Source organism: Micromys minutus (assembly GCF_963924665.1).
Source record: "Micromys minutus genome assembly, chromosome: 22".
Classification (NCBI taxonomy): domain Eukaryota; kingdom Metazoa; phylum Chordata; class Mammalia; order Rodentia; family Muridae; genus Micromys; species Micromys minutus.
This window is the reverse complement of record NC_137957.1, coordinates 43286557-43304056: the sequence shown is the minus strand read 5'-3', so window position 1 is coordinate 43304056 and position 17500 is coordinate 43286557. Positions and strand designations below refer to the sequence as shown.

The 17500-nt window shown below is 39.5% G+C and overlaps 1 protein-coding gene across 5 annotated transcripts in view; it reads left to right on the top strand.

Annotated features, from left to right (window-relative positions):
- IGF1 (insulin like growth factor 1) overlaps nt 1-6559 on the top strand; it is a 75547-nt gene extending 68988 nt beyond the window's left edge. For all 5 annotated transcript variants that reach the window (XM_080935900.1, XM_080935899.1, XM_080935898.1 and 2 more), the window contains one exon: nt 419-6559. In XM_080935900.1, the coding sequence (XP_080792026.1) occupies nt 419-444 (26 nt within the window). In that variant the 3' untranslated portion in view covers nt 445-6559. The remainder of the gene's footprint in view (nt 1-418) is intronic.
- The last annotated feature ends 10941 nt before the right edge of the window (nt 6560-17500 follow it).

Genomic DNA, 17500 nt, shown 5'->3' with positions numbered 1-17500 from the left:
TAAAGACCTGTCCATCTGTAAAGAATTCAACACTCCAAACCCTCTTTAGCTAGGTTGGTGAGTCATAAGACACTAAAGGCTGAGGGCCAGTATTAGAAATGGCTGGCACAGTGCCTAGAAAGAATCAGTATTGGTCTCCTGCAGCACAAGAACAAAGGGGAAGGGGGCTATGAGTTCCAAGAGTTTATTGTATATCTTGTAAAGAAGTAAGAGAGAGCTCGAAGCTAGTATCATAAAGAAGTAATAAATCTGTGAAGGGACCGAAGGACTACTCTGTTTGGTCATTGCATATGTGGATCAAGTTAATTATATAACACGCATTGGCTAAAAAATGCTAGGGATACGTGAATTGCATAAAGACATGATAGATATGTAAAGCCACAACAACTGAATGGCCCCTTATCTTTCTTATTTGCAGGAAGTACAATTGAAGAACACAAGTAGAGGAAATGCAGGAAACAAGACCTACAGGATGTAGGAAGAGCCTCCCAAGGAGCAGAAAACACCACTGCCCTGTCACCGGAGGATCCTTTGCTGCTTGAGCAACCTACAAACATCGGAACACCTACCAAATAACAATAATAAGTTCAATGCCATTTCAAAGATGGGCATTTCCCCCAATGAAATATACAACTAAACATTCCAACATTGTCTTTAGGAGTGTTTGTTAAAAAAAAAAAAAGCTTTGCACCTTGCAAAAGTAGATTGCTGTTGATCCTTTATCAATAACATTCTATAGAGAAAAAAATTATATACATATAATTACATCTCCTAGTCCCTGCCTCTTAAGAGCCGAAAATGCATGGGTGTTGTAGAGATTCGGTTGCACTAAATTCCTCTCTGAATTTTGGCTGCTAAAGCCGTTCATTTAGCAACTGTTAATAGGTGGTTTGTGAATGGTTCTCCACGTCTTCCCATATAGCTCAAACTGCTTGTTTTACAGAGTCTAATAATCTTGTCTAGTTCCATTAGTCCTTCCCTTTCTTAACATCTGTATTTGTTGAATTTGGCCGCCTCAAAAGCAATAGCAAATAAGTAGTCAAGTGGCCAGCAAGTTTTAACACACCTGATTCCATCTGTGACATTTGTACCAAATATAAGTTGGATGCATTTATTTTAGACACAAAGCTTTATTTTTTTTCGACATCGTGTTTCAAGGAAAAAAAAAATAGAATAACAGTAGTTACAACTTTGAGGCCAATCATTTTTAGGTGTGTGTTTGAAGCATAGAACGTCTCTTAAACTCTCAATGGTTCCTTCAAATGATAAGTTAGTATGTAATCTAAGTAGCAGTTTCTCTCTCTCTTTTTTTTTTTAATTTTTTCCATATAGAGCACTATGTAAATTTAACATATCAATAATACAGGAAATATCAAACAGTATGTAAAATTCTGTTGTTGTTGTTTTTTAGTACAATGGTGCTATTTTGTAGTTTGTTATATGAAAGAATCTAGTCAACACAGTAAACGGAGAAAGCAAAGCAGATACAGTGAAAGGCTGGAGCCTACGCTGACAAAATTAGAAAGGGAACTGAAAAAGAAAATCCATCCTCTTGGGGGATGCAAAGGCCTCCCCAGTTCTGCCTTCCAAGAGGAATTTAAGATACAGAGTCCATTAAGTCACTTGTCAAGCACAGAGAGGAAGCTATAAAGTGGGAAAGCAAGAAGCTTGGGAGCCCTGGTTTCTTTTTATCACTGAAGAAATAAGTGTTTGCAACCTTGGTCACACAAACTCAACACTGTGTGACCTCAGTCAAGTCACTCCACCTCTCGGTGCCTCAGTTTTCCTCATCTGCAAAATGGGGGCAATATGTCATCTACCTACCTCAAAGGGGTGGTATGAAGATTAAAAAGTAGACCTTCAGATTTTTGTTCTGGGTTTCCAGGAGGGTGCAACATCAGAACCCTTGACTTGCTGGGATGCAAGGAATTCTGTAAATAACCCATTGACAAGGTAGTTTCAAGGATCGTTCATCTGTCACTGGGATGCCACCACAATATCCAAGTTCTTACTGTAGAAGATATGCAACAAAGCAGTGACAGCTAGTGACTCGGTCTCTCCAACATGTCACAAAGTAAGAGACATTTGATTTTACTTCAGCATTTGAGTTTATGACTATAAAGACAAGTGAAAAGAAAGAAAAGAGAAAGAATATCCTTGCCAGCTAAAGAGTGATTAATTATTCCATTTATCCACTCTGATGAATGCTTCCAGTTACTTAGTAACCAGAGATAACTCTAATGTTATCAGTGAGACTCTACTCAGTTTGCCAAACACAATTCTCCTTAACATATGAAAAAAAAGGCCCTGGCATTCTTAAATTTTGAAATAGTTTCTATTTCAATCACAAGTTGCTGTAGTGGATGTAGTCGTGCCCTTGCTTATAAACGCATGTATTTTTTTTCCTATTTTATGAAAATATGCTGGCAAGAATTGCTACTTGAGAGGCAAAACTTTTCCTTCTCAAGCCTGAGGTTCTCCCTAGTGTCTGCTTAGAAGGAAGAATCCAGCTTCCTGAAAATGTGTTGGATGCATTCAACTGGGCATTGATAACCAAAGACATCTAGAAAATGTTCTTTGTTAATGGAGTGAGATTGTCTCCCTCTTCAAAAAACAACTCAACATTCACATCTTATTATCTGCAGCCTCGATTCTCTTTTGCAAGCTTCCTTAATAGTCTTATAAAAGGTATAAGGAAATACAGAACAGACACCTTTAGCTTTTCTTCTACCAGGTTGCCTCTAGAATCTCTGGTGAAATTCAGTAGTAGGTGCTGTTGATTGGGCTTCAAAACATCAGGCACACTGACCATGCCCTGGTTACTGTAGAGATGTAAGTGGAATAAAGACCAGTTTTTCTGTCAACCTGCTTTCCCAGAAGAGTGCAGGGAAAAGCTGGGCCCTCTCACACCTTGGGTAGCACTTCTGACTTCTAGTTCTTTTTCATAGTCTGTACCTTTTCAACTTGGTAATTCAGACTAGAACAACACATAGGTGGCCTTCTCCAGATCTGTGGGCTTCCTGCCATGGTTTGATTTGGTGACTCCAAGTGTCTATCAAATATATTTTCTTCACTTAATTCCATGCCTAGTCAGAGATTCTCTCGATGAGGAAAGCTTAAGTCTGCAATCCTTTATCCAATACCTATTTCTCTCCAAGTGTATCAGAAATCAAGTAAGAAAAATGAATTGGACTAATTGTACTAAAGTATCATTGGACTTTTAAATAAATGAACATTGTGAGACAACTCTACATAAACTCTGAAAGCCAGCCAATCAGCACACGATGAATCAAGATGACTAAGAGCAATAGGAAGGGACATTTAAAATTTTACAACTTGAAATTGAGTGAGCTTTGCTGTGGAGGTAAATTGTTTTAGTGTCTAGAAATGAAGCAACCTTGATAAATTTACAAAAGGCAGGTAGGAAGGAGTCTTCACTTGATAGGATTATTGCTAGTTTACTTAAAAAGTACTCGCTATCCACCTAAGTCAAATGTTGTTCATTTTCTCCAAAGAACCCAACATGTGCATTTGTGTACACATGCACTTGTGCACACACACACACACACACACACACACACACACACCTATTCACCCTAAGATTAAGACGAAATCATTTCCTTAAAAATCCTATCTTTTAAAAAAGCAACCATGCCCCTTGAGACTCCTTCTCCTTCTTTGAATGCCACTGTCAAATGTGGTCTGACTGTGTAGATAGGACCATCTCCTACTCCACGGCTCCAGGGTTTCTGTTATGGTTTGTGCATTTGGGAGGATGTGCAGAAGACAGGATGCAGCATGTTTTGCTTTCCCCTTTACTGTTTGGCCAGCTACGCCAATGTGGTGCTATTGTTTCTTTAAGAAAGTACTTGACTAAAAAAAAAAAAAAAGAAAAAAGAAAAAAAAGAAAGCATAGACATATTTTTTTAAAGTATGAACACAGCAGTTCTATAGTAGATGGCTTCTGAGATAGCATTAGATCTAGCCACCACCCTAGCCACCACCTTTCAACTTTGTGTCACTCACAAGTAGAATATTGTTCACTAAGTTGTGAGTTTGGGGGGTTCAGAGACAAGAGGATGGAAAAGTTCTAAAGTTAGAAGGCTCAATTATTTCATTGGCTCACAAATTAAACAAAATTAGCAATACTTTACTCAATCTGAAATGTTGGTCAATAACTTCAGGCAAATGGCAGAAGAAAATAATTAAGTTACTTCTTGCTTTGGTTGTTGATTGTTTGCTTTCCTGTTAACTTTTGGTTTTGGTGTGGGTGGATGAGTATATATGTGTAAGTATGTATGTACAAGTGTGTGTGTGTGTGTGTGTGTGTGTGTGTGTGTATGTGTGTGTGTGTGTGTGTGTGTGTGTTCCACTCAAAAACAAATACTCAGAAAGTGGAGAAAGAAAAGCAAAGATTTTAAGAACATTTTACCTAGTACTAGAAACAGCTCTGCCACATCCTCTGGGGAAGGCACTAATTTCTGGTTTGTAGAGGTTGCTCTTCCATCGGAGAACTCAAAGAGTGATCAGTCTTCTAGAGTAGTGGATCTCATTGGGATATTAGAAAGTATTTCCTAATGAATTAGGCTTATATACTAACAAAGAAAGGGAAGGTTTTATGAGAAACTGTTAAGGAAGATGGCTAACAATCCGTGAAGATTTTTTTCTATTCTGTTGTTGTTGTTGTTGTTGGGTTTGGTTTTGATTTTTACTTTATACAATCTTTATGAATGAAAATCTTAATACTCAGAAAAACATGGTCTTTTTTTTTTTCTCTTTCATAACAGAATGAAAGATGATAAACTCAGACACTTTACAGGCTGGCTAGAAAAGGTGCAGTTTGACTTTTTGAATCAGACCATTTTAAATGTTCCTTTCTATTTTTAATCATAAAAGATTGTCTTAGTTTATTAGCACAGGCCCTGTTTGGCACTTCTCAAATGGATGAGCATTTTTATTCAAGGCGTGGGGTTTCCCCTGTTTGCTGGTGAATGATATTAAGGAATTATTTACTTCAAAATACAGTAGAAGTGTGAGTCTCTGTTCCCACTCCCCACAAAGATCATTAAGTCCTGAATCTGAAAGGGGAAAAACACTAAGGGAATTTTTTTTTTGGTTGCTTGTTTTTTATTTCAACACTAGTGCTTAATCGCATAGTATTCAGATTTGCTTCTTGCTATTGTGATATTCTCTAAGACTTTCCTGTTAGGTATTAGAAATTGATACATAGATACCCTTTTTTATGTGGTTTCTGTTTAAAATAAAAGAGATAAGACTGTCTGAAGCTTAATTGCATAAGGTACATGATAAAGATATCACTTTAACTAACAAGCCATGTCTGGTACAACCCTTTCTTCCTTATCCTTTAAGGAAAACTTTCCCAGATAAGACTGAGATCCCCCCCCCCCGGGACTTTTGAAACCTTCTTTGCTCCTCCTATTCAGTTATGTTGGTGGTAATTTTTCCCAGGGTCTGCCTTGGAATCTTTTAGAGGCTGGCCAGACCAAATCTGACAAGTAAAGTGCTATCTTTTAAAACACACATTTCACATGTCCCCTCTTAATGAATGATTACACTTATGTTGAACATGTTTTATTTTTCTCTCCACATATTATTTTGTCATTGATAGGGGTTCTTAAGGAGAAAAATTCATTAACAAAAAGTGAGAAAGCATACACAAAAAAAAGTCTAAATGTTACTGCCCAATTGAAATATGAGCTAAAATGGAAATACTTTCTCCTACTTAAAATCCAGACTGAATCACCTTCAAAATGACCTTTCACAATCTTTCCAATTTGCCTTTGTTTAAACTGTCTAGGTCTAAAAACAAGCATTATTCATTTTCTCTTGCCCAAAGTGGTCTTGTGTAAAGTAGGAGAATGAAAAGAAACTGCTAAAAATCCGTTCCAGCCACAGGCTGACCCTACTCACTATCTCACAGCAAAGTCTCCTGTTGATCTAGCGCCTAATCTCCGTTTGTTTGAAAATTCACATTGTACCTTCTGCTAAACACCCACAGGAGGCTCAGAAACCTCAGTCTGTCCATTCATATCTCACGTCTGTGTCTCTGTATCATTAAACCTTCCAAACATCATGCAGCATATATTCAGTTTACATGAAAGCTCCAAATAGTGTATCAGACGTGATATCTTTTTGTTAAAGATTTGAGCTATGGGAATTTGGATTTCAACTTTCATTTTGCTTCATTTATTTTTATCACATTTAAGGTGATGATTAACTTACAGATATTGAATTAATTTCCTTACTGAAACCTGAAAGTAATATTTGGTCATTCATTGTATGTGTTTTGCACACACATGCACACACACAAATCTTCTATCAAATTCGTCCTGATTGTATTTGAAGTGGTTATTCAATTCATTTATGGCACAGCAATATCAGTCCTAATGACTCCTAAAAAATGTAACTAATGGAATCATTATCTTACATATACTGTTTAGTAAGCATATTTTGAAAATGTATGGCTAGAGTGTCATAATAAAATGGTATATCTTTCTTTAGTAATTACATTAAAATTAATCATGTTTGATTAACTGGTTCCTTTGATGTAGTGTGTCATTTCTTAACACGTCTACTGCTATGAAGTTTTTTATTAATGATGATGACTGCAACTCATAAGCACAAAAACACTCAGAATAAAAGTAATCATTTAACATAGAGATATTTTATAGAACTTACAGATTAAATGATTCAGAGAATATATGACACATATGGATTGTATAATATGTGCATGAAATGAGCTGGGTAGATGAGACAAACACCGTTGACTCTGACCCAAAAGCGAGTTATAACTAACCCATGATGCAAGCATTTAAGAAAATATCTTCATACCAACAGATCTAAATATATCCTATATGGAACATATACAAATAATACTGGATGTACCCCCATAAAAAAGATCTTGTAAGACTCATGATTTCTCAGCATTGAGGTGTTTCAAAAAAGATCTGTGTACCACATTATCACACTCACACAGAATCAGTACTGTGTACTGAATCCATGCCACGTTATCACACTCACACAGAATCAGTACTGTGTACTTAGTTCATACCACAGTATCACGCTCATGCACTTAGTTCATACCACAGTATCACGCTCATGCAAGTATTAGTAGAAAGAAAAGTTAGAGTACAGAAATGTCCCTCCTGTTTAAAGGAGTCTGACTCGATTTCTCTTTTTGTAAACCTGCCATTAAGACTCTGGAAAGTTACCCAAATGGAAATAGGAGTCATGAGGTTGGTCCTTGAATTTAAAGAAGTAAGACAGATTTTCTTTTTTTCATATTGATCCACATACTATTTGTAGGTGATCTCACCTTCATTCCCAGTCTTTGTTCTTTAAAATTGCCATGGATTTTCCACTAATATTCTGCAGGCCTTCCAAATTCCTGATAGATTTTGTCTCCTGTGGCCGTAGTCTTCTACATAGTTCTTTTCCTTTCTCTACCTAGGATGATACTTTTCTTCTCCAACCATAGCTATCTAACCTCGTTATTCCTTCTTCCAAAATGTCCTGTAAATGATGAAATGAGAGGTTATTAGGCACATGTTAGAACAGGGTTTTCATTTTGACACCATTCATCATTATTAATTCAAACCCACCAAGGGATTTCTGACTGCTCACAGGCCTCACTGTAAGACCACATCCAATTCTGAAACTCTCCCAGGCACTACACAACTTTCTATCAAACCATTCATAACTTGTAAGAAAATTCTATCTGTTCCAGTAAGCAACCTTCCCTCACAGCTCTGCTGATGTATGATCAGACTAACTTACATTTTCTTTTATTGTTGACTATGTCCAAAGCTTTTTCCTCCCAAAGAGCCAAGGAACAATTGAGAGATCTACAAGATCATCTAGGCCAAATGGTTAGTTTTTAAAAAAAGTAGTATTTCTTACTATTTAATGAGTATCAGTGATAACTACCTCTGACTATAACAATAATAATGGCTAATAATCATAAGCTCTTACTGTGATCTACCTATTCTGCCTCATTTATCCTTGAGAAAAGCATCAAGCCCCATTATGAACGCTAAAGACTAGGAATGGAGGTTCAAGCACACTGATACACTAAAAGTCAAAGGCAGGCAAAGGAGACCTTAATACAGTCTGAAGACACAATATTCTGCATACTTACCACACATTTATTCTATATTCAATCTAGTTGCAAAGACACAGCAGCACACAAATTGACACTTCTTATTCAAATTCTGCTTTCCATGTTAGAGGAAGAAATGTAGCTTTGAGTGATAAGCCATACTGGAGTATATAATTAAGATAAATAAACATTTCTGCACAGCAGCCAATGGATTGCCCCTCTGGCACTTGTTTAGACTTCAATGTTAAACCCTGATAATGTGTTCAATGGTGTCTAGAAAATACAAGGTCAAAGAAATCTCAGGAGGTGTCAATGAGCAAAGTTGTCTTAGATGTCTTAGACCCTCATATAGTCCAGGAATAAACAATTCATACACAGAGAAATGTGTAATTTGGTCATGAAGACTCTTACCAGACCTGAAGTAGTAATCCATCTTTTTTTTTCCCCCTTCAACGGTTTGTCTAATTTTGAGGTCTCAATGGCAATGGTTGACAATCAAAGGTTCTGGAGGAATAAAAGATGTCTTTATAGCCTGGAGTTCCATGATGTCAGTAAACCTATACTTCCTTCCTTCCAACTCATTTTAGTCAGGTCACATGAGGGGTTCCAATCTTTTTGAAAAACCTATATTGGCACTCTGAGTTGTTGAATAATATGGGAATTGTCATTGGCATTTATTCGGCAGGGACTAAGACTTCAGACATTTCATAGGAATGATAATCTGTTTATAGTCATCAAAGCCTAGACTACAACTTCAACTTACTATAAATTCAAAGTATTTTTCCATGATTTTAACTTGAGCTGAATACTGCAAAGATCAAATTACCATCTGAGGAAAGAAAGGTAACACTGTCCATTGCTTAGAACTTTACTAAGTTTTATCCACCATTGTGGAAAATAACAGCCGTATTGTCAACACTCTCCGGGTCTCCATTCTGCAGCAGAATAGGGGCCTTTCTATGCTGTGGGGCCCTACAGGACAAGGAGGATCTGGTGAGTCAAGCCTGTAATTACTGTGAGAAAGGAAGAAGAGGAGCCAGATGCAGACATGCCTGAGGACCCCATTTCCTGCCATACCCCCCAAATGGCCAGATAGCAGTATCATTCCTCAAAGGGTCTCCAATTGTGAACTCCCAGATGCTAGGAATTTTCTGCCATATCCCCTCCAAAGGGTGTGACAGCTGTATCCAGATAACTATATCACTCTTTTAGGGGTCTCCAGTTGTGTGAAAGGTCAACACTGACTGCAAATGGAAAGTAGCCAACTCGTGCTGTGTTAATCCTACTTTACAAAAATGTATAAAAGGTGTGCATTGGGGGGGGGGGGGGAACTCAGGGTCATCACTGTCTGGATTACAGGATGTCCCTAGTATACTGGAATTACACCTCATTGCAATGATTCTCTGTAGAAATTCTGTAAGCTGACATTGTTCCACTTCAGAACATTAACATATAAAAAGAGTCATTAATAAAGGGGGTACTGATAAAGCTTCAGTAGACCCCCGGGACTATCAGTTATGACTCAACACATAGTAGAAGATGTGTTGCAGAGCATTTCTTCTCTAAGCAACGATGAGTCTTCAGTGCAGAGATGAGCTGAAAACAGTCTCCTGTTTACAAAGACAAATTCTCCTTGGGATTCAGCAAAGGATAATGGTTGCAACTAATACAACATTTGGTTTCTAAATGTTCTTTCCTTCATCCTGCAATGGGCTGAGATGACTTGGAAAAGAATACAGCAATCCCTAAAAACACACACACAGGTATAAATTGGATTTGAAAGAACTGTAGCTTTGGATTAACAGCAGAATTTACCCTTGGATTTCAAGTAAGATAGGGTATGTTCTTCTTGTTGGTTTAAAAGAAAAGTTGACATTGAGTAACTCTCCTGCCATTTCCTAACTCAGTTTCACTTTTTAAAATTAGTAGCTTCTGTCTACCCTCAGAATCCTCTGAAGAGACAGAGAAGGAAGATTTTTCCTCCAAATAAAAATTTAAGGCTGGGGGCATAGGTTCTAGTCATAACAACTTTTTTATTCAAACGCTGTAAAAAGAACCCAACATTCCATCCCATAAGCATGGAACTCTCTTTACAATCTCAAATCTCTAAAGGGGGTGGAAATCGAGTGAGGTGGGTTTTTCTTTTTTTCAGATATTCAAAGAGAAGACAGGAAGAGAAACAGAGGCACTGTGAGTTTGTGCCTCCCTGCCTTATTTGGCTCAGGACCACTACTTTAGCCATCCTTATGTAACCTAAAATACGTACAATTAGAACTACCCCAGAGTCAAATTTATCTTTATTTCTTTCTGCTTTAAAGGTCATTTGGAAAGAGACTTTCCTACCCTCCTCCCACAACCAAACAGATCAGTCTCTTAGATTATGAGTGCTGAGATGCTCCTACTATATCTCTAGACCCCATGACTGTAGGAAAAGCTTCGGGAAAATAATTTACTACTAATTGTGTTTCAATGCGCTGGTTATTTGTTTGCCCTCAAAACTATTTCTCAACCTTTTTTTAAAAAAAATCTGTTCCCATGCAGAACTATATTTTATAGCCCCTCCCATCTCTGGTTAAGTGTGGCCAAGGAGAAACAGTCACAAAGATGGAGGATGTTAGGAAAGAAATCAACATGGGTTCCCTTGTCTTTTTCAAAATAGCACCTGCTTGAGTAGTTTCAGCTCTTCTCTCCATAGTCTCCGCCTCCCAGAGCAAGAATTGTCTGTCCCTGATGCTAGACATATCTTCCTGTTGCTTTCCCTCTATTTCTCTCTAGGTATGAGCATGGTGACTCTGATGCTTCTGCATCTTGGAGTTGCTACTCTCCTTTCCTTGACTAGTCACTTCTTTACCACCTACATTAAACTCTCTGTTTACCTAAGGCAGTATCTGCTAGCCTCTGGGACCCTAATACAATAAAAGCAGAAACAACATGAAAGGAACAGGAAATGCTCAGAGCAAGCAGATGATGGGGTTCAGGTGTGGCTCTGACACTTTGACCTAGGTGTTTTGGGCAATTAAACCATTTCCATGAGAGACTCGGTTTCCTCTTTTATAAAAGGGGTAATAATGCATGCCTTGTGGCAGCGTGAAGATTAAACATTATCCTCCAGTTGCTCCTACATGTCTAACTGAAGGTTTGCTGATTTGCACGAACTCCTAACAGAGTGAGCAAGGGCTGTTTCTGACACTTTTGCCTTCTTTGGGGACCCTTTTCCTCCTACTGTGTTGCCTCTTGCAGCCTTAATGGGTGCCTGGTTTCATTGCAGTGTCACTGGCCATGTTTAGTTGTTCTACCTGGGAGGCCTGGCCTTTTCTGGAAGGAAACAGGAAGAGAAGTAGATGGGGAGTCAGGAAAGGAAGCTGGGAGGAAAAGAAGAAGGGGAGTTGTGACCGGGATATAATATATGAGAGAACAAACTAATAAAATGTTAAAACATAAAGATAGAAAACAGAGGATGACATGGAATAACAAGAATCACTAATGGGCTAAAAGAAAGATATTTGAATCACTCTGTTTTACTAAACAAGGAATAATTTTAAAACCCATGTCAAAGGTGGACCATAGCAAAGGGCATCTCTTTACATTAAATTCCATATGGGAAGCATAACGCATTGCTTTAGCTAGTCTTCTCTTTGTAATTTCTCTCTGGCTGTGAAATCACTAGGCCAGCTGAGCACTTATAGCTCTTTAGCTCTTGTGTGTGCGGTTCCAGGAAATCGTGTCACTATTTTCTCTTTTAAAACCTATTTTTACTGTTAAGAATGTCATCCCGCCTCCCTCTAACTCCTCCCAGATCCACCCTGGCCTTCGGACTTCCTCTGTCTTCACACTCTATTTCTGTTTGTTTCATTGTTTGTCTGTAATCACCCACCAATTCTAGTTTTGTGCTGCTCATGTGTTTTTGGGTGTGGGGCCAGCACTGCAGCGTGGCTGGCTTACTCGACTAAAGCCACATCCTTAAAGAAAACTGACCCATTACCAGAAACCACCATCAATTTCTCTTCAGCTAGAGGTGGGGGGCTGGTGACCTTCTTGCCCTTTATGCTGGAATGGTGACAAACTTTAGCTTGTGCAGGCAACCACAGCTCCTGTGACTTCAGTTGGGCAGCAGCCCTGCCATGTCCAGATGGCACTGTTTTGCTCCACCCCTCCCCAACCTATGACGCTCCCGATCTTTCCACAGTGGGCCCTGAATTTGTGTGCAGGGCTGATAGAAACATACCATCTCCTGGCTCAGCGCCCCACAGATGCTTTTCTCTTACGCTTTGGCCAGACGTGAGCTTCTCTAACCGCCATCCACTGTGCAGAGAAATTTCTTTTATATGGTCTGAAGCTATGATTACACAGCTACAGATTTAAAGGCAATTTGATTCAGTTAGCCGAATGATGCTAGTGGGCTCACCCCTGAGGTCTGTGAGCTTCCCAACCATGGGTTCCGGCCCAGGTTAACAATACAAGGCACGTGCTTTCTCTTGTGGATCAGGCCTTAACTTTATTCAGAGGTCAGTTGGTTACTCCCATCACATCCATGCCACTATTACACCCACAGGTGCATCTTCATATGCCAATTACTTTTTGTAGCGCACAAGGCCCACAGCTGGGTGCAGTGGCTGATGACTCCCTCCCATCCCCCAGCAGCCTGCATAACAGCTGCCAGTACGTGAAAGCCAGTCAACAGGGAAGACATTTTCTAATCAGTACCAATCTGATGCTTCCATACCCTGTGACCAAAGTGTCATGTGTCTTCAGCAACAAGGTCTTACCGTGGTGTTCTTGTGGGAAAGTAAGACCAATGGTAAAAGTCTGCATTGTTTGGGATGCTCCCGACCAACAACTTGAGAGGAGCTACCTGACACCTGGCACTGGGCTTTTTATTTGGAAACTTAAGGCTTCTAGAAGGGGCATTGTCCCCTGTGTAGGGTAAACCCCAATTAATTAATTATTTCATATAGCTAGCATTATAAACTACTAATAAATTATTTTCCTACCGATTATTTCTTATATATGATTATAAAATCGAGGTTTCCATTACGGGTTTTCAAATATCCTTAGTGTTAGTTACCCCTCCCCTTCTCCTGCCCTCTTCTAGACCCCCCTCCCACCTGCAGGTAAGTCATAGGAACTGGAAAGTGGGAATAATTGTCTCAGACTTCATTATCACTACCCATCTGGTTGTTTTCGAGAGCGAGGAAACTCAAATATGGCGGCATACTCATTTAATCCCAGCATCCAGAAAGAAACTGGATCTCTCTGAGTTTGAAGCTCACCTGACCAGTATAACCCAGTTCCAGGCCAGCCAGGGCTCTCCAGTAATGTCTCTGTCCGCAAAGAGAGGGTATGAGCGGTAAATTAAGTGATTTTCTCACAACAGAACCTTTTCCTTTGGCTTCCTCTTGCCTCTTCTATGCGCATACTGACTTATGACCCCAATTTTTCTAGCGCTAACCAGTGTACCACCTTTTCACCACTAATCTGGTTCTCCTTGGCGACAACAGGGGGAAAGCTAGTAGGCATTCTTGTAGCATACAGCAAACACAGACTTCCAAGTCAGGCATTTTCTTGCAATGTCTACTGTAGCTCTTCCTGTTTCCTCACCCCAGTCTAGGTAGTAGAGCTACAATTCCTCAGTATTATGATCTGTAAGTTCTGTGCTGGTGTCAGGATACCGCCATATACCACCCAAATAATTGTTCCTGTCAGTACAACCAATTTAAAAGAACAATGTATATAAATCAGGTACTTCTTCCTATGCCCAAACATCATTTTTTTTAACCAGTTATATTACATTCATCAGCATGCAACCATAGTTAGTCTGCCTTTTGAATTTAGGCATCTATTCCACAGTATAATATAAAATATTAGTCTTATTTTTAGTTGCTTGTTTAATGGCTATATAGTGGTATTTGGTAGTCTAGTCTATTATTTCTCAGTCTTAGGTGGTGCAATACTCTCTAACATGACAAACTTTAATTCCCAGAAAGAAAAGGCAAAATAGTTTTACGTTCCTCTTAAACTATGAAGAGTTCTTCTTATGCACATATCAAGCTGTATGAAATATTCTTCCAAGTCTTCTTTGAGAGGGTATCACCTATGGGACCCTGCAATGTACCAGTTGGCTGGAAAAGTAATTTGGGAGCCTCTAAGACTGGTTTTTTAATGTGCCATATCCACAGAAACAAGCTCAGACACTATCTCAGCAAGTACTTTGAATGGTATAAAAGGCAGAAATGTTCTGAACACGTCTCTTAGGACTAATTTATAGATATTATTATTTCATTGAAAAGTATGGCATAATTGACGATGATTCCTTTTATGGCCACTGCACAAGCATTTTGGATGTGACTTTGTATTTCTCAGTAAGAGTAGCCAGAGAGCTAAAGCAGCCTGGTAGAGTATGGAAAATATTGTTCGTGAAAGGTTTGCTCACAGTTTTTGGGAGCGCACTCACATTCTGAAGGATTTATTTGTAAATTGGAAAGCTAGCTCTCAAAGTCAAACTAATAATACTCCAGCAAGGGTAAAGAGGCACTTGTGGCAAAGGACCATGCACTCCTGAGTCACCACACTGGACCAGGAAAGGCAGAGGGGAGTGGGGGTACATGTCACAGACCCACATGCATCTGGTTATGATGCTGTCTCTGAAAATGGGATTCCCCCAAGAGCTTGGTGAGAAAGGTGGATTGTGCTTCTCAAAGAGTCAGGCCAGATAAGCCTGTCGGAACCTGTTATTCCAGTGGCTTTAGTGGACTATACATGACCACTCTTACCTTCCCACCAGGTCCTCTCTGGACAATGCTACATACTTCTGAGACAAGTTAGCTTGGATTAGGGGTGAAGTCTGCGAACCATGGAATGATATGCTCCTCTTTATAAAACTAGCTGGACCTTCTGGGGATCAAACCCATGGGATCGTTAGTACTTTACTCCAAACACGCTCAGAACAAATACAAATTTGAAGCCAGAGGAGCATCAAACCACACATAAAAATGTAATCAACAAAGCCACAGGGGAAAAAAACAAAGTATACACATTCTGTATAGGCAAAAAGAACAGAAGGTTTGGAAAGAACCTACATTCTCTGACTCCCTTCCTCATCTCAAGGCTTACTGGAAATTCCCACTTAGACGTCTTCTAACACTTTGTCTTCAATCCATTTTCCTCTCTCAGTGTCTGCCCCAAAGAGCAATTTTCAATTTGGAACTCACAGCCTGTGTGGTACCACCTCTCAGTAACTAGTTCAGAACTTTAAAGTTGTCCTTAACAATGAATTCCACCTTCCAACACACATTAGATTAAACCAGTCCAGTGAGGGAACTGTTGCTCCCATCTATCTCCTAAAACACCCTCTTCATCCAACTCTTGTTGCCTTCTAGACAGTTGCAATAACTGCCTATCAGCTCTGCTCTCTCCAATTCAGTATGATATCAGTCACAAAAGTCCTGCTTAGCACAACTCAAATTCTGTTACTAACCAATGGCTACTATTTTAGCTCAATTTATTTTATTCCCTCAATATATATTCTATCTTAACTCTTCATATGCATCCTGCCTTTACATCTTCCTTTACTCAGCCATTGGTCTCCCTTCCCCTTCCCATGTATTCAAAGGCCAGCCTTTGAAGTAGCCATTTAAAGACAATCCATGCTCCAATTCGGCTATTCTAGGCTACTTCAAAGCCGGTGGATTCTTTTTTTGTTGAATTCCTGGATCTCATATTGCTGTATTATCAAGAGTCTAGCTCTCCATTATCTAACCCTGGATTGCTTCGTTCTATGAAATTCCTCTCTACTGATGACACCATAAATTCATGGAAGGAAAGGATTTGGCTTTTATGTCATAGGCAATTTTGGAGATCTCTTATATAACAGTAATTGTTAAACAATCCCGTATCCTTAGGGAGGTGAGGGGCTCTTCCTAGAACTGTCTTCTGAGTTACATCCTTAGTTGTCTCCAGTCCTGCTTCATGAATCCTTGGGCCCCTCCACAGAGGAAGGGTAGTGGACTCAATCTTCTCGGGATCTCACATGAGAAACTGTAACCTCTTCAAAATAATAGTAATCATGGCCCAGAGAATAAGTCTACAATCGAACAAGAGGATGCTGTTATAAAAATGTGAATTTAATTACGACCATTCATTCATCTCTTAGCTGGGTCCAGGCAGCATAATAAGGAAAGTGAATACCTTCAAACTGTGTGTGCTTTGCATGCACGTGCTCATTGTTTATATGGAGCTACACATGAGGGCACAGACCTGTACAAGCCAGAGTTCAGCCTTGGGTGTCGGACTACGAGAGACATTACCTTGCTTTGTGACGTGGGACTTTCACGGTCTGGTACTTACCAATTAAGCTAGGCTGGGTGTATAGTGAACCCCAGTAATTCATCTGTCTGTCTCCTTAGCATTAACATTGTAAGCACACACCAATATACCTGGTTTTATGTCAGCTCTGGGAATCAATTCAAGTCTCCTGCTTGGATATTGAGCACTTCACCAACTGAGCTATCACCCTGACCCAGAACTTTTACAAAATAAACAATTCACCAAATCTGACTAGGGAATATCATCCTATTATCTAAGATTATTTTTCTCTCCATACAAGCTTTGCCAGACTTAATTTCTCCTTTGAAATCCTGTGCCAATCTCCTGTATGGTCACTATCTCCAGCTATAACAACACTGTCCGGTACAGCAGAAATCGCATTCTCAAAATATAGCTGATGCAAACGTGGATGTGTATGATTATAAAACCAGATTTCAAAGACTTGTCAGGAAAAGTGACAATAAAAACCACAATAACAACTACGACAACTGTTGGGGTCCAGCCTGTACACAGGATGGGAGATCTCAACTGGAAGCGGGGATGTCTGGAAAACACATAATAAATAAACAGACTACTTTTTGAGTACAAGCTGACGGGCAATTTTTCCCTCCCTCCCCAGCCCACCCCATCTCTCTTCTCTCTTTTTCTCTCGCTCCTTCACTCACAGCTTGAGGCTGCACACACTCTGCATTCTCCTGCGCACTCTGCATTTCTCCAGCTCCCACACTCATACACATCTCTGTTGGTTCCCCTTTCACTCACACACACTCTTCACACAGACTTCACACATATCTCACACACCACATGCGCTCTCTTTCACTCATGCACACATTCTCCATACACACCTCACATTCTCTCTTCACTCATTCTTCACATGCTCTTCTCATGCTCCCCTCCCCCCTCTCTCTTTCACACACACACACACACACACACACACACACACACACACTCATATATGTTCTCACACTCGCTCACTAGCCTTTCTCTTGCCCCAGTCTCTTATTGTTGCTCCAAAAGCAGGTAGGGAAATAAGACATTGTATAATCATTGCCAAATCAG